At 42.0% G+C, this 18,362-nt stretch overlaps 1 protein-coding gene across 1 annotated transcript in view; it reads right to left on the bottom strand.

The window, feature by feature from the left end:
- LOC117515936 (membrane-associated guanylate kinase, WW and PDZ domain-containing protein 2-like) overlaps nucleotides 1–17,502 on the bottom strand; it is a 284,466-nt gene extending 266,964 nt beyond the window's left edge. Inside the window, 1 exon segment of the mRNA XM_034176729.1 lies at nucleotides 16,827–17,502. Within this exon segment, the coding sequence (XP_034032620.1) occupies nucleotides 16,827–17,124 (298 nt within the window). The 5' untranslated portion in view covers nucleotides 17,125–17,502.
- Nucleotides 17,503–18,362: the final 860 nt, after the last annotated feature.

Raw genomic sequence — 18,362 nt, forward strand, 5'->3', positions numbered from 1 at the left:
GTATGGCCATCCAGTCTATATGTGTTTTGTGGACTTGGAGAAGGCGTATGATCGGCTATCATAGGAGATACTGTGGGAGCTGCTGCTGGAGTATGGAGTGAGGGGGTCCCTTCTCATGGTCAGCCAATCTCTGTACTCACAAAGCAAGTAGAGTTTGGCTTCTGGTGGGGGTTGGCCTCCCCTAGGGTTGCACCTTGTCACCAATCCTGTTTGTGATATTCATGGACAGAATATCGAGCCATAGTCAGGGGGGAGGAGTGTCTTCAGTTTGGTGGGCTCAGGGTCTCAACACCGCTTTTTGCAGATGATGCGGTACTGTTGGCTTCTTCGGCCTGTGACCTCCAAAATTCACTGGGTCAGTTCGCAGCAGAGTGTGGAGTGGCTGGGATGAGGATCAGCACCTCTAAATCTGAGGCCATGGTTCTCAACAGGAAACCGATGGATTGCCTACTCCGGGTAGGGAATGAGGTTTTGCCCCAAGTGAAGGAGTTCATGTACCTTGGGCTCTTGTTCACAAGTGAGGGGACAATGGAGCAAGAGACTGTCTGGAGAGTTGGCACAGCGGGGGCGGTATTGCATTCGCACTACTGTCCTGTTGTGACAAAAAGAGAGTTGAGCCAAAAGGTGAAGCGATCTACTGGTCAATCTTTGTTCCTACTCTCATCTATGGTCATGAGGGCTGAATCAAGACTGAAAGTACTAGATCACAGGTACAAGCACCCAAAATAGGCTTCCTCAGGAGGGTGGCTGGGGTCTCCCTCAGTGATAGGGTTAGAAGCTCAGTCATTTGTGAGCTCAGAGTAGAGCCGCTGCTCCTTCGTGTTGAAAGGAGCAAGCTGAGGTGGTTCAGGCATCAGGTAAGGATGCCTTCTTGGTGCCTACCTAGGGAGGTGTTCCAGGCACGTCCAGCTGGGAGGAGACCCCGGAGAAGACAGAGGACTAGGTGGACAGATTATATCAATCAATCAATCAATTTTATTTATATAGCGCCAAATCACAACAAACAGTTGCCCCAAGGCGCTTTATATTGTAAGGCAAGGCCATACAATAATTACGTAAAAACCCCAACGGTCAAAACGACCCTCTGTGAGCAAGCACTTGGCGACAGTGGAAAGGAAAAACTCCCTTTTAACAGGAAGAAACCTCCAGCAGAACCAGGCTCAGGGAGGGGCAGTCTTCTGCTGGGACTGGTTGGGGCTGAGGGAGAGAACCAGGAAAAAGACATGCTGTGGAGGGGAGCAGAGATCAATCACTAATGATTAAATGCAGAGTGGTGCATACAGAGCAAAAGGAGAAAGAAACACTCAGTGCATCATGGGAACCCCCCAGCAGTCTAAGTCTATAGCAGCATAACTAAGGGATGGTTCAGGGTCACCTGATCCAGCCCTAACTATAAGCTTTAGCAAAAAGGAAAGTTTTAAGCCTAATCTTAAAAGTAGAGAGGGTGTCTGTCTCCCTGATCTGAATTGGGAGCTGGTTCCACAGGAAAGGAGCCTGAAAGCTGAAGGCTCTGCCTCCCATTCTACTCTTACAAACCCTAGGAACTACAAGTAAGCCTGCAGTCTGAGATCGAAGCGCTCTATTGGGGTGATATGGTACTATGAGGTCCCTAAGATAAGATGGGACCTGATTATTCAAAACCTTATAAGTAAGAAGAAGAATTTTAAATTCTATTCTAGAATTAACAGGAAGCCAATGAAGAGAGGCCAATATGGGTGAGATATGCTCTCTCCTTCTAGTCCCCGTTAGTACTCTAGCTGCAGCATTTTGAATTAACTGAAGGCTTTTCAGGGAACTTTTAGGACAACCTGATAATAATGAATTACAATAGTCCAGCCTAGAGGAAATAAATGCATGAATTAGTTTTTCAGCATCACTCTGAGACAAGACCTTTCTAATTTTAGAGATATTGCGTAAATGCAAAAAAGCAGTCCTACATATTTGTTTAATATGCGCATTGAATGACATATCCTGATCAAAAATGACTCCAAGATTTCTCACAGTATTACTAGAGGTCAGGGTAATGCCATCCAGAGTAAGGATCTGGTTAGACACCATGTTTCTAAGATTTGTGGGGCCAAGTACAATAACTTCAGTTTTATCTGAGTTTAAAAGCAGGAAATTAGAGGTCATCCATGTCTTTATGTCTGTAAGACAATCCTGCAGTTTAGCTAATTGGTGTGTGTCCTCTGGCTTCATGGATAGATAAAGCTGGGTATCATCTGCGTAACAATGAAAATTTAAGCAATGCCGTCTAATAATACTGCCTAAGGGAAGCATGTATAAAGTGAATAAAATTGGTCCTAGCACAGAACCTTGTGGAACTCCATAATTAACCTTAGTCTGTGAAGAAGATTCCCCATTTACATGAACAAATTGTAATCTATTAGATAAATATGATTCAAACCACTGCAGCACAGTGCCTTTAATACCTATGGCATGCTCTAATCTCTGTAATAAAATTTTACGGTCAACAGTATCAAAAGCAGCACTGAGGTCTAACAGAACAAGCACAGAGATGAGTCCACTGTCTGAGGCCATAAGAAGATCATTTCTAACCTTCACTAATGCTGTTTCTGTACTATGATGAATTCTAAAACCTGACAAACTCTTCAAATAGACCATTCCTCTGCAGATGATCAGTTAGCTGTTTTACAACTACCCTTTCAAGAATTTTTGAGAGCAAAGGAAGGTTGGAGATTGGCCTATAATTAGCTAAGATAGCTGGGTCAAGTGATGGCTTTTTAAGTAATGGTTTAATTACTGCCACCTTAAAAGCCTGTGGTACATAGCCAACTACTAAAGATAGATTGATCATATTTAAGATCGAAGCATTAAATAATGGTAGGGCTTCCTTGAGCAGCCTGGTATGAATGGGGTCTAATAGACATGTTGATGGTTTGGATGAAGTAACTAATGAAAATAACTCAGACAGAACAATCGGAGAGAAAGAGTCTAACCAAATACCGGCATCACTGAAAGCAGCCAAAGATAACGATACGTCTTTGGGATGGTTATGAGTAATTTTTTTCTCTAATAGTTAAAATTTTATTAGCAAAGAAAGTCATGAAGTCATTACTAGTTAAAGTTAAAGGAATACTCGGCTCAATAGAGCTCTGACTCTTTGTCAGCCTGGCTACAGTGCTGAAAAGAAACCTGGGGTTGTTCTTATTTTCTTCAATTAGTGATGAGTAGTAAGATGTCCTAGCTTTACGGAGGGCTTTTTTTATAGAGCAACAGACTCTTTTTCCAGGCTAAGTGAAGATCTTCTAAATTAGTGAGACGCCATTTCCTCTCCAACTTAAGGGTTATCTGCTTTAAGCTGCGAGTTTGTGAGTTATACCACGGAGTCAGGCACTTCTGATTTAAAGCTCTCTTTTTCAGAGGAGCTACAGCATCCAAAGTTGTCTTCAATGAGGATGTAAAACTATTGACAAGATACTCTATCTCACTTACAGAGTTTAGGTAGCTACTCTGCACTGTGTTGGTATATGGCATTAGAGAACATAAAGAAGGAATCATATCCTTAAACCTAGTTACAGCGCTTTCTGAAAGACTTCTAGTGTAATGAAACTTATTCCCCACTGCTGGGTAGTCCATCAGAGTAAATGTAAATGTTATTAAGAAATGATCAGACAGAAGGGAGTTTTCAGGGAATACTGTTAAGTCTTCAATTTCCATACCATAAGTCAGAACAAGATCTAAGATATGATTAAAGTGGTGGGTGGACTCATTTACATTTTGAGCAAAGCCAATTGAGTCTAATAATAGATTAAATGCAGTGTTGAGGCTGTCATTCTCAGCATCTGTGTGGATGTTAAAATCGCCCACTATAATTATCTTATCTGAGCTAAGCACTAAGTCAGACAAAAGGTCTGAAAATTCACAGAGAAACTCACAGTAACAACCAGGTGGACGATAGATAATAACAAATAAAACTGTTTTTTGGGACTTCCAATTTGGATGGACAAGAATAAGAGTCAAGCTTTCAAATGAATTAAAGCTCTGTCTGGGTTTTTGATTAATTAATAAGCTGGAATGGAAGATTGCTGTTAATCCTACGCCTCGGCCCGTGCTATGAGCATTCTGGCAGTTAGTGTGACTCGGGGGTGTTGACTCATTTAAACTAACATATTCATCCTGCTGTAACCAGGTTTCTGTAAGGCAGAATAAATCAATATGTTGATCAATTATTATATCATTTACTAACAGGGACTTAGAAGAGAGAGACCTAATGTTTAATAGACCACATTTAACTGTTTTAGTCTGTGGTGCAGTTGAAGGTGCTATATTATTTTTTCTTTTTGAATTTTTATGCTTAAATAGATTTTTGCTGGTTATTGGTAGTCTGGGAGCAGGCACCGTCTCTACGGGGATGGGGTAATGAGGGGATGGCAGGGGGAGAGAAGCTGCAGAGAGGTGTGTAAGACTACAACTCTGCTTCCTGGTCCCAACCCTGGATAGTCACGGTTTAGAGGATTTAAGAAAATTGGCCAGATTTCTAGAAATGAGAGCTGCTCCATCCAAAGTGGGATGGATGCTGCCTCTCCTAACAAGACCAGGTTTTCCCCAGAAGCTTTGCCAATTATATGTCCACACTTACCTGAGAACTCCTCGGAATCCCCCAGTCAGAGGTGGTCAATGTGTCCCAGGAAAGGGAAGTTTTGGGCCCCTACAGGAGCTATTGCCCCTGTGATCCGATCCCAGATAAGTGGTTCAAGGTGTATCTATGTATGTATATATCGAGATTTTCACAGTGATTACTTTAAAAACAAGTCACATGATAATAAATCTGAATTTTACACTACTCTTTAAACTATGCAATTAATTTACTGTTTTGAACCATAGGAGGGCAGTCCATACTGATTATGGATCACCTATGATCCATTACACGAATATAAATTAGCATACCTAGTAATTAGGGAATAGCCCTGTTGTGTCTGATGATTTGCGGACATTCATGCAGCATTTTATGGTCGCAAATTGAGTTTTAAACGGCTATTTGCGACCGTAATCCAGCATGAACATCCGCAAATCATCAGACACAACAAGATTATTCCCATTCTAATCCAATTCCATCGTTTGCACGGTTTATTTTTCTGTAAGTAATTCGGTCGGCAAATCATTGTGAAAGGGTGTGATTGGCTCGTCAAAGCTTACCGTAGAAACAGCGTCTTCATGCCAAACTGGAAATTCTGTGAGCAGACCCACAGATTTCTCCATCTAGTCAGCTGCACTGATTTAAATCCACGGTAAATCCATCAATCAATCTAGTTAAATCCATTAAATCCAAGCATTTCGGGATGTCATCCCTGCACTAGTTTCTGTCGTGTTGAGAGCGCCATTAGTCACACCTGCGCAGGAACACGGTCAGGGGGCTGAGTAACACATCAAATGTGAAACGGTTTTAATATTTTGCCACCGTCCATGTGGTATTTTATGCAGAAAAAATGTAATTGGATTAGAATTGGACTTGATTTACTGCAATTACCAGGTACACAAACAATGTTCAAAAAGAAAAGGTCAAGAATGTTTGCATACATATATTTTCTTCCCAAGTGTTCATTCTAAGCTTATAAAAACACATTTATTTCTTGTTGCAGTGAACTGATGGCTATGAATGCTATATTCCATTTCTGTTCATAAACACTGCTGAAACCATGATAAATGATATTGCACAGATGCAAATTTGTTTTAATTGGGGCCACATCTATTTATTGGATGGAAATCCTGTACAAAATTGAGCTGAGCTCAACAAACGAGTCATTTTGTGAGTGTATTACAGATCGTCACACGCGTGAGGAAGCTCACACTCTCATAATGAACACATGCATCATCCACGTGCACACACGTAAACATCCCATAGAGTCACACCAATACGCGTCTTAGCTGCAGGAAATTCTTTTAACGGAAACATCATGCGCGTGTGAATTGTAGCCTCGGTGTCAGAGCCTGACCTCTGAAGCCGCATTACATCGTCACAATGCCATCGTGATCCAGCACGAAACAATCTGTGCAGTTATCCAAGGGGGGAAAACCATTCGATCCAGACTCATTCATCTGACTTATGAAACAGCATCTCACATGTGCCTCAAAGCAGCAAACTGTACACCAACGTTTACTAAAATAATACATGATAATAATAGCTCGAACTTTGATCCGTTTTATGAGCGGAGGATGATGACGTTTGAGCGAAAATGTAAAGACAATCCTCTGTTGAGTCATACATCACTTATTTTCCCTCTGTCTTACAGAAGTGCACCGCCCCGTCTGCAGCTCATAAACACGAGCAGAAACAGCAGCAGAGGAGCATTACAGTGACCTAATTCACTTAACGGGACCACTTAGTTATTTGAAGGCTGGGTGACTGAGCTTAGCTCAATTTTGAACTCCAGCAGCCTGTAGCCTCGATAAAACCATCCACTCCCTCTGACAGAACTCATCTCTTACTGAGTTATTAATAAACACTGAAGACAGGAAGTTATGCAGCAATTCTTCAAGCTTCTCATCAACAAAACGACAAGAGAGAAAAAGAAGAAGGCCTTCATCTATCCCTCTGCTCTGTCTCTCATTCCATCCTCTATAACTTCAAGCAATTCTTAAAGGCATAAACAACATCAAATTGTCAGGGGATCAGTTAATTCTGTTATGATTCATTTGCTTTCTGCCCTTTTCGCATGCTGTGATTGGTTTGTTTTGCACAGTCACCTGCACACACTGTAAACCCGAATAAGTTGGCAGCAGGTTATCCTGATGAAAAATCTATGTGAAAATCTACAAAACGAATGCAAAAAAAATTGTACTTATCCCACACAATTGTTAGCTGGTGGGTGGTGATGATGCCACTGAAAACAAGATGAGAGATGTTCAACGCCGAAAAAAAAAAAACAAGGGGAAACTCATCTTATACTTGTTTTAATTGTTACCCTAACCCTAATGCACTTTTCTGAATATTAAATGCGAAATGCACATTGCGTATGCACTTAGAGATTTGTAGGAATATGCACAAAATATTTTGATTTACTTTTTATATCTCAAATAAAACGCATCAAGAGAATACATTGTTGACAGAACTTCATTTTTTTAAGTTTATGTACTCAAAATTAATTTATTAAAACATCAGTTAACTCAAAATAAAGGTTTGATAGCATTCAGGGGTTTTTTTTGTCCTCTATATCGTGTCCTAATCGATACTGGTTTCAAAACAATGCCTGAACCAATACTTTATCAAGACAAAATTACAACACAAAGGTTGGCTAAATTAAATAAAGGCTTTTTAAAAATTGCTAAGGCTCATTTGAATGTCAAATTGAACAAGATATTACCACCTTAAATATGAGAGATGGGGTGACTAATCGTAATGGTCGACTACAACTATCTAACATTTGACTAGTCAACTATTTTTGATTTGTTGACTAGTTGAAAGTCATTTATTAAGTTAATTTAACCCTTAAAAGCACAGAGCTGCTGGAGCTGCCTTCACTCAGGGGTCTTTAGCAATAGGGGTCTTTAATCCCCTATTGCTCCCGGTGTGTAGTGAGCGCCTTGTATGGCAGCACCCTGACATCGGGGTGAATGTGAGGCATAATTGTAAAGCGCATTGAACGTCTGATACAGATGGAAAAGCACTATATAAATGCAGTCCATTTACTCAGTGAAGAAAGTGTGTGAACCTCGGCAAGTGAATTAGTCAGGTCAAATGGGTAGTCTATGCCTAGTAAATGAATGCAGGTATTGTCTTTGTGCTCATGCTGTTTTTTGTATTTGTGATTTTATACTTAACATTTGTTAAAATAAATGTCACATTTGAGTTTCACCATGAAAATTCAAAATTCAATGTCAAATTTAGTCGCCAACTAGTTGATGGCTAATGGTACCGGAATAGTCGACAAATGATCATTAGTCATCCCAACCCTGTTAAATATATAGATAGAAATACAGATTTACACAACTACACAAAATAAACAAATCTTCATGTGAGCACTGATCTGCCAACTCACATTTGAAAATCTGAACCATAAATAATGATATTATTTTGACCCAGCTAGTACAAATCACAGACATTTGATTAACATGCACAGACTTTATGCCTTTAAGGGGCTTCTCCAGTTTTTAGTGATATGTTACAATAAATGAAATTGTTCAGTAAAGTATTTCATACTGCCTTTAAGAATAATGATTCTCTTATAATTGTATCAAAATAAAAAGGATTTATAAATAGATAATCCAGCCCAAAGTATTGAATCATCCAACAACCTCTAATCCTGTACCAGCGCACTCCCCCCCCCCCCCCCCAGTTCCCCCCTGTGGTTCAGCCCCTGAAGACTGTTCACTGAAATGTACCACACACAAGGCAGTTACACAAAATATTACACTAGATTTTATTCATCTTAACTACTTACTGAAATATGATCCAAACTGTGGAAAATTTTCTGTCTGTTTTTCAGCAAGCAAACTACAGATTTTACGTAGCTAACATTGGCTAAAGTGCGTGGCCCTGTGACAGACTGGCGTCCTGTCCTGGGTGTACCCTGCCTCACGCTCTATGACTGCTGGGATAGGCTCTAGCCCCCCGCGACCCTTAATTGGACTAAGCGGTTGAAGATGAGTGCCACACTCTCGCGAGCGCCGCTGTCTTAGCTTATGGCAAGCTAAAATTGGACGCTCTAGTTATGGCTGAACAACTTTCCAGTTTCTGGGGATTCTGTGTTAGTACGCGCCCGCGGCCGACGTGCTTGATGAATTCCTGTGCAAAAAGTAGTTCCCAGATAATTGTGATATATTCCTGTGAGATAATGCGTATATCTCATCTAAATCAATTATAAAACTTACCAGTAATAAAATTATAAAGACAACTGAAGTTTTAAGAGTGGCTGTAATAAATATTCAAGAAACTTAAAGTTTATGAGCAACTTCAACTGTTATTGCTCAAACACACAGTAAACACTGACATGATGGAGTTTGATGCGGAAGAGTTCAGGAAGATACGACTGGAATGGTTTGATTACCATTTACAGTTGTCGATAAAAGACTTGGGTGTTAACTTTGTGTTAAAGTCAGAACAAGAAGCTGCACTGAAAGAGATCTATCTGGGAAGAGGAGCATTCTGCGTGTTGTCGCTCCAACAAGAGCGACACACTGAGCAGGGTGACGAAAGTAGTCCGGCGAGCTCAACCTGCGGGCGCGAGCTATCCCACAATTCCAAAATAGCAGAGATGTCAGTCAAACAAGAGCGGCACTCTGAGCAGAGTGGATGAGTGTGTGTGGCTAAAGTGCTGTCAAGCTAGAAACAACCATGCAGAACAACAGTTTGACTTTCACAGTATGATTAACACTGGCCCTGTTTTATGTTAAAATGAGTTTATTGTGAAGAGCATTTCGCAATATGCATTACCTGTAATATTTAACTTTGGTTCCAGCAGCAAACACACCTGTTCACTAGAAAACAATGAAAACCAATGTTTTTTTTTTTTTGTTTTTTTTTTTTGGGGGGGGGGGGGGTGTTTTGTTTTGGGGTTTTTTTTTTGTATTTGATCAAAAAAGTTCACCCATGACTAACTTTCCCTTCCCTCCAATTAGGACTACATGTGACTGAAATTACATATAGTTTGAAATGACCTTGTCATTTTCTTTCATTTCAAAAGTGTAAGTCTGGTGGCCACCAAAGCAACTGCTACTTGTTACCATCACCAATATTCTTCCTTTATGCCTTTATGACATCACAAACATTTAATGGGGAAAAGACTGCTGACTGCCCACTTGTGTTACTTGGTGAATGTTAATCATGGCTGGCCAATTATTACACTGGCAGTGGTAAGCCTATGTTTTATGTGCTCTTCTATTTGTGTAAAACCCTGTAGTACATATGCCAAGCCTGTATGTGGCGATGTAACACTTCCACAAAAAATGAAGAAGAAGAAGACGGGAGCATGTGTATAACCGGGATAAAGAGCTAATAAATGTAGCAGCTGAAGGATAGAATGTTTTAAAGTGCCAAACTGAGTAAAGAAAGTCTTTTCATCTGATCTGTTTCATCCTTTCAGTTGGATTCATCATCATAGCCCACAGAAAAGAAGATGCCATTGTTTTTGAAGATGTTGTTTGGTAATATGTTAATTCCTTATCGTGGAAATTGCTTGTTAATAAACACAGCATTTTTAATGATGTCCTTCGGTGTTATAATACATGCTCTGGGTGTGTTTCTCCGCCTGAGCTGAAGGAAGCCACCAACAAGAATAAAAATAACATATTAAAAGCTGAAAGTCCTTTATTCACAATAAAGTCCTTTTATTCAAAAATACAGTCCTTTATTTATTCACAATCGGCATTCACCACAGCCATCCATTGCTTCTTCAGCTTTCTGTTTGTGACAAAAATAAATCCCATTAATGATCCACCAAGACAAAAATAAAGTATGTTAAATAACACTGTTAACAACAACGCTAACAATATGTCATTATGAGCGACTGGGGTTGTTGAGGCAGGGCTATGACATCATCATTTCAGATATGTTCCATATTGTTTGTCGGAGATGCGAATCCAGTGTAATTAAATTTATCCACTCTGGGACCCATTTTTAAAAAGTATTGGTTTTGGCCACTGAAACAAGACAAGTTTTGAGGGAGCCCTCTGCTTTTTTTTCAGCTGAGAATGTGACTGATGGGTGCAGCAGAGCAAGGGAGAAGGTGCATATCACACACTCACACAGCATCCTTTATTTTAGTAAATTCATCATCTTCGACATCTTTTGTTGGTTGAAAAACGAAAGTGGATTTTACCCTTATCACTTGGCAATCGCAGTCCTGTGATGTAACAATTGCACACGTGCACATCATGAAGGCGATACTCAAATGATATATCATACAGCCCTAGGCCTCTGTGAACAAACTGATGGTGGTGAGTGTGTTCTGGATCTTCACTTTGTAGAAGAAACCCATTAAAATAATTTTCATATAACAGATCAGGAGGATTATTGACTTCACACAGTTATTGGCAACTCAAGAGAGAATTTTAGTTTTCAACTAGTTGCAGCCCTCTGCTGAATGCCTGTGCAGTTTCATTAGTAAGCACACAGAGGTCCTCTTGGCCTGCTCGACTATATATGTTCTTCACAGTGTGAAGGAGGCTGACTGTGCTCCACTTAAACGACAGGCTCCCATTTTAAATTCTCCTTCTTTTTCACCTCAGAAGACACGGCATGTTGTACTCATAAATCCAAGTGACTAAAGCGTCCTCTGATCTTCATCCTTCACGCTTATCACTGACAGTCAAAAAGACAACAGACAAAATTTACATCTCTGTGGCTTTAAATCTGTATTCCTCAGCCAGTGCCAAATACCTGCAGGTAAGCAAAATGTATTTTTTACTATTTCTGTTTGTTGTTTTGTTAATCACAGCAACATTTGTTCTGGATTCAGCCTGGGATGACCTGCATAATATCTGAATAAAAAAACAAACAAAATGCCAAAAATAGCTGACAATATTATTTATATCAGTGCATTTGCAACAAAGCTATTTATGACAAAGGATTAATGACAATTAAAGGCAACAACAACAGAAGGGTTATTTTGAGTTGGTTTACATTAGATTTTAATAACATATTTTTTCTGATGTGTTAAAAAAGGGGAAAAGCAAATGAGTATAATTTTTTTTAACTGAATAGACTATGAAAACTCTGATGCACATGATGGCCTTGAAGCTGAGCCGGAGAGATTTTAGTTAGTTACAGTGAGAAATTACAACACAGACGTGCAAAATTTTTAGTCTACTGATGCAAATTTGCATAAGAAAAACTTGCTAGAAATGTGTAAAGTGGCACTTTACAGAACTGATTTAATGTGATGTTAACATGGGAGAAAACAATAGATAGATAGATAGATAGATAGATAGATAGATAGATAGATAGATAGATAGATAGATAGATAGATAGATAGATAGATAGATAGATAGATAGATAGATAGATAGATAGATAGATAGATAGATAGATAGATAGATAGATAGATAGATAGATAGATAGATAGATAGATAGATAGATAGATAGATAGATAGATGTTTCTATTCTGGCCTCCTCACTCTGCTCTTCTTGGTTTATGTCTCACACGTTTGCATCTCTTCTCTCTCTCTCTGTCTCCACACACTGTTCTAACACCTCTCGCTGGTTATGATGCTCATGGCACTTTATAAATCTGCCTGGCTGAGCCGAACAGCCGTTTGCACTTCACTCCCACTCTGTGTTGATGAGGAGATGAACACAGATCTTATCAGATAATTACATACAGAGGGACACAGCCAACAACTAGTCTGCAGCCACCCATTTGACTTACAAGTAGAATAAATAAAATAAAATTTACAAGTGACTTTAGGAGATATTTTCCTGAGACAAGTTTAAAAAAAAATCATTTTGGTCATGTACACATGCACAGCACGAGATGAGTGTAAAGGTTCAGGGCAGTGCTGACATATGGGATCCATCATGGTTTGAGGTGAAATCACTTCACCAGTGTGTACAATCTGCACAAACTATTCCAGATAAGATTATTCCTCTGAATCTGAAGAGTAGAAATATTTGAATAAAACAAGGATTACAGAATTATAAACAAGTATCTGTGGAGAAATAATCAGCAGGTCAGGGGTCAGCACTCTGACTGTTCTTGTGCTGATTTTTCTGGTGTATTGTGGTGGTTGGTTTGGGGTGCTTTTTTTTTTTAACTGGTTCATTCTGATAAGAATGTGTGTTTTAACATTTCTGGTACTGAGTTCTACCTTAAAATGATCATTCCCAAACCGGTTACAACCAAGTGAAACACTGGTTCAAAAAGTTTCATGTAAGGCTATGTGACATAACAATATGTCCTTTCTTATTTATATTTCACGTTTTAAAAATATCTATTGATATAGGCAGATATTTTACTCTGAGGCCGTGTCTCAGTTTAGGGGCTGTATCCTTTGAAAGTTGTGTTCTGCAAATATCTGGCCATCCAAGACCACAGAGGCTGAATCAACAGTTATGAAATGAGATAATGGAGCCCATGAAGCATTTAATGATTGCATCATTAGCTTATACCACCTTCTAGTCCCTGTTGCCTAGCAACCTTGACAGCTGCATACAACAGGCTAGCATAACAAACCCAAGTTGAGCAATCTTTTTTCAATACTTACTTATACCTATAAGTAAGGTAGGGGGGTTGTTTGGCCATGAAGGATACACCAGTTGTATTGACTTTGTCGCGACCACGTCACTGCCAGTTTAACCATTAAGCCTGGGTCTCACCGAATACCTACAGGATGAATAATGAGCCACGCATGGGTGTGTCAGCAATTATTCGAAGAATAACCCACATTTTCATCTATCACGTATCCACTACTAGTGCCTCTTTGTGCCTCTCTGTACCCCGCATGTGCCACGTAGCAGCCTCTAGTGAGCCATGACTGTCCTGTCGTTAGAGCCTCGAATGGCTCGCATCAGCCACGCTAAGCCACGTAGCGCCATGATAGCGCCATGATAATGCCATGATAACGCGATGTTGGTGCACATTTAGGCATGGGTTTGGTCCAAACCTCCAGCCCTCCCACACCCGGTCTCTTTAAACTGTGGGTTTTCAATTCACAGCAGCATTTAAAGATGTCAGATGTTAGACGAGATGACTGGCTGTCCCCTCTCCAAACTTTTTTGATGTAAACACAGAGCAGTTTGCTTTGTTTACAATGTCTAAAGTGCATATCTCCAGTAAATGAAATGTCAAATGAGCTATTCTAAATAAAGAAAGAATTATGAAAACATTGATGTATTGTGGGCAGCACGGTGGCTTAATGGTTAGCACTGTTGCCTCACAGTGAGAAGGTCATGGGTTCGATTCCCACCTGTGGCCTTTCTGTGTGGAGTTTGCGTGTTCTGCCCATGTTCGTGTGGGTTCTCTCCAGGTGCTCTGGCTTCCTCCCACATTCAAAAGACATGCAAGTTTGGTGGATTGGAAACTTTAAATTGTCTGTAGGTGTGCGTGTGGGTGTGAATGTGTTTGTTTGTCTGTTTGTGGCCCTGTGACAGACCGGTGTCCTGTCCAGGGTGTACCCTACCTTGCGCTCTATGACTGCTGGGATAGGCTCCAGCCCCCCGTGACCCTTAATTGGAGTAAGCGGTTGAAGATGAGTGAGTGAGTGATGTATCGTGCTTTATTTTTGGTGCCATATGCCCTGAGAAATTAAAATCATAATCATAGGGAATTTATCTTGAATTTATCTGCCGCCGATAAACACTCAGAAATGTTAGCCTGTGGGAAATGTGTGGGAAATGTTGATTTTGGTGATGTCATCTTTGGGACCGCTCCCTTAGAGCCATTTGCTATTTTCATTGAAACAAATAGGAAAACCAGATTTTATTTATTTATTTTTTTTTTCAGCTTGAAATCTGTGTTTTTGTGGACTTTGACAGTGAATACATTGAAATGGTGAACAGGTGTGTTTTTATGAGGTCCTGCAATATCAGTTGCAGTGTTTATTATTTGTACACTCTTCCAAAGGATAAAATTTTTGAGGTTGTAGTGGAAGTGGTTTCTACAACTGTGACAACACCGACTGTATGTTTACTTAGCGTTTTGTGTTTGTACAATTTGGATTGTACAAATGTAATTGTTGTCTGGGCCGCTGAAGAGGAGGTACTGCTGGCCCACCACCACCAGAGGGCGCCCTGCCTGGAGTGCGGGCTCCAGGCACCAGAGGGCGCTACCGCATCATGGGAGTAATCTGGGTGACAGCTGTCACCCATCACCAAACACAGCTGTTTCTACTCAGCACCGAGGTATATCAGGAGGACGGCGTCTCCACCTCAGTGCCGAGATATCGCCTAAGACCAAGGTAACATTCTCTGCAGCATATTCTGTGATTGACAAACTTGTTAAACCTTTCAGGACTGGTGACTACTGAGACCCTCCTTCTTTGGATAAGTACTCACCTTCCTGCTGAACTTTGCCAAGAGGTGGAGGCGGCTTCTCCCCTCTCTGTACTGGGTGCGTTCATCCACTCCTGTGTGTTCTTGCTCTCTCCTGCCAGCAGTACCGGATCCGACGAGCGGAGGCAGTGGCCACCTGGGAATTCGGGACTTGGCGGTTCCAGTATTTCCAGGGTTCGGTGGCAGTGGAGATCTGGGTGGTTCCGGTTCGACTGAGACGGACGTCTCCTATCTTCGAGCCTGCCCACACGACACCAGCGGATTCGACCCTAAACATTGTGTTTGTTATACTACTCGTGCTTGTTTCAGTAGTAAATCTTGTTTTTTACTTCCTCCATTGTCCATTCATTGCGCCCCCTGTTGTGGGTCCGTGTTCCTACACTTTCACAACAGTAATGGTTTTTAACAAATAATTTACTCAGGCCAGGACCCTGCAGGTGAAACTGATAGATAGTGGCATGGTCCTGGCACCACAGTGGCAGCTTAGTGACACCTTAGTGGCACTTTGCAGGACCACAGTGATATCTCAGCGGAAGCCTGCAGCACTTCACTGGAACCTTAATGGCACCTCAATGACACACTGCAACACTTCAGTAGAACATCAGTCGCATCTCACAACACTCCAGTGGCAGCATGTAGCACCTCATCTGCACCTTAGTCACCACCTGTGGTATCTCAATGGCACATCACTGGCACCTAAGTCCTGGGCTGTAAAAACTTAACAGCACCTCAGTCACAGCCTGTGGTACTTCAGTTGAGCCTCAGTGGCAACGCAGTTGGAGGTTGCAACACCTCACTGGCACCTCAGTCACACACCGTGGAACCTCAGTCATACAATGTGGCACCTCAGTGGATGCAGTATTATAGGCTGCCACTGAGGTGTCACTGTGGTACCACAGTGGCAAACTGTGATGCTCTGTCAAAAGACAGGGGTTATGGTTCACGTTTGGGGCTTATGACTGCTTCTCTCCGATAATTACTAGAACTATTGTTAGTTCTGTCTACTGTGTTGGCCTGTTGTATGTGTGAATTAACAATATGTATGTCATATGCACTTGAAATTTACTTTAAAATTCATGTTTGCACATTTTCCCCACCCCTAAATAATTATGTCCCTGCCCAGCTCCACCAAGAAAAACTCTGTGGAGCCGCCACTGCCTCTTTGGCTAAACAAGAGCATGTGAGATCCTTCCACATTAGGATTCGTCACAATTTAAGGCAACGCCTCTGCAAAGTCAAGTAAACAACAGCAAAGATGACAAAGTATGTGAGCAAACCGACAACAGCCAAATCTGCTTTAATTGTTTCAAAGAAACAAGCTGCTGTCAGCTGGCTGGGAACAGAGTCCTTTCATCCAGATATCATAACTTAAATGCTCCAAGTGGGTGTGATAAGAATCTGATTTAATGTTCTGGTGCTCAGACTGTCTGCATTTACACCAGCTGACAGAAGCAGGTCAATCAGTCAACAAAGCAGAAAAGCCACAAATAATATTCCAGCACTTTTCAAACCCGCTGCACACTGATTTGACCATTTCAAGAACAGAAAGTGTGTGTGAGGCAGCAGTCAAAATTAATTTTAATTTTGTCATCACTGCGTAATTACACTGCAATAGCAGTAAATATTCTGAGCCCGAGCCCAGTGGAGCCGTTCGGGTTCCATCCAGAGGCTCAGGCCTGTTTGAGCCAAACCAAAGCGCAGACTGTGGCCTCACGCACCGGACACGCCCCCTTCAGACTGGGGCATCGAACCAGCGAACGCTGAGTGATCCTGCAGCGCTTCGTAGCAGCTCTTCAAAACACGCGTGTTTGTCCACTAACAGCGTCCAGATTGCAATGACAGCCACGCGCACACAAACACACGCACGCTGTCATGTCTCACCTTGTTTGACACATTTAAAGCGGACCGGGTCTTTGCAGTGCTTGATGACGGCCAGCACGTCCCGGGTGGTGAGTCCAGCCACCGGCATGTCGTTGACCTCCAGCAGCAGCTCATCCTGGGCCAGTTTCCCGCTCTGGATCAGTCCTTTCCCCTGCTTCACCTCGCCGAAGTAAGGGAACTGGCCGTTCTCCGCGCCCCCCTTCAGCTCGAACCCCAGCTCCCCGTCCTTCCCGCGGCTGATCACCGCTTCGTGGACTTTATTGGTCCAGTGGTTTTTCTTCTTGAGGCTTTTAGACATGGTTCGGGCGAGTGTTTCACCGCGGGCTAGCCCGTGCAGAAGCCTCCTCCTACCGTCTCATCCCCGCCTTATTCGCTGCTTCTTCACGGCGCTCGTGGCTCCATCGTCCCCGGCGCACGCCAGGCGCAGTGTCCGCTCGGCGAGCAGCGCAGGCGGGCACGGGGCTGCAGGACAGCGCGGCGGCGGCGGCGACGGCGACGGATGAGAATTAAAAACACAGACGCCAGCGACAGATACTGGTGAGTGACCCGGATGTGAAGCCCGAAGGAGGGGAGAGATGAATGGTTCTGGTTCGGCGTAAAAGGATGGAGAGGAGGCGCTTCACTCCCATTACAGTGCCAGAGGCGCTCCTCGGGCTCGCTGTGATCTCAGCGCCCCGTGCGCTTCAAATGTCACTTACACTTCTAGTGTTTTTGTATATTCAGCAACCTGCGTGTTTTTTTTACTCTGAAAGAATCTATGCTGATTCCTTTTGTTTTCTTTGCTTTCTGTCTCTGCTGTCTGAACTGTGAAAACAGTCAACTCGCCGTTTACGCTGCCAGATCAGAGGTTTTAACAGAGGCGTAGCTAGAATTTTTTTTTTTTTTTGGGGGGGGGGTGTAAACTGGTGGCATTTGAAAAGTTTCAACTTTGATTGATTGAATTTAAAAGGCAAACTGTATAAACATAATACTTGTACCAGTGCCTCTAAAATTCTGAGGATAACACAAAAAGTCCAAGATATATTTCCATTGTGGTCTTTGTGGTCTCCCAATTCAGATCAGGGAGACAGACACCCTCTCTACTTTTAAGATTAGGCTTAAAACTTTCCTTTTTGCTAAAGCTTATAGTTAGGGCTGGATCAGGTGACCCTGAACCATCCCTTAGTTATGCTGCTATAGACGTAGACTGCTGGGGGGTTCCCATGATGCACTGTTTCTTTCTCTTTTTGCTCTGTATGCACCACTCTGCATTTAATCATTAGTGATCGATCTCTGCTCCCCTCCACAGCATGTCTTTTTCCTGGTTCTCTCCCTCAGCCCCAACCAGTCCCAGCAGAAGACTGCCCCTCCCTGAGCCTGGTTCTGCTGGAGGTTTCTTCCTGTTAAAAGGGAGTTTTTCCTTCCCACTGTAGCCAAGTGCTTGCTCACAGGGGGTCGTTTTGACCGTTGGGGTTTTACATTATTGTATGGCCTTGCCTTACAATATAAAGCGCCTTGGGGCAACTGTTTGTTGTGATTTGGCGCTATATAAAAAAA

The sequence above is a fragment of the Thalassophryne amazonica genome, chromosome 8 (genome assembly GCF_902500255.1).
Source record: "Thalassophryne amazonica chromosome 8, fThaAma1.1, whole genome shotgun sequence".
NCBI classification, from domain to species: Eukaryota; Metazoa; Chordata; class Actinopteri; order Batrachoidiformes; family Batrachoididae; genus Thalassophryne; species Thalassophryne amazonica.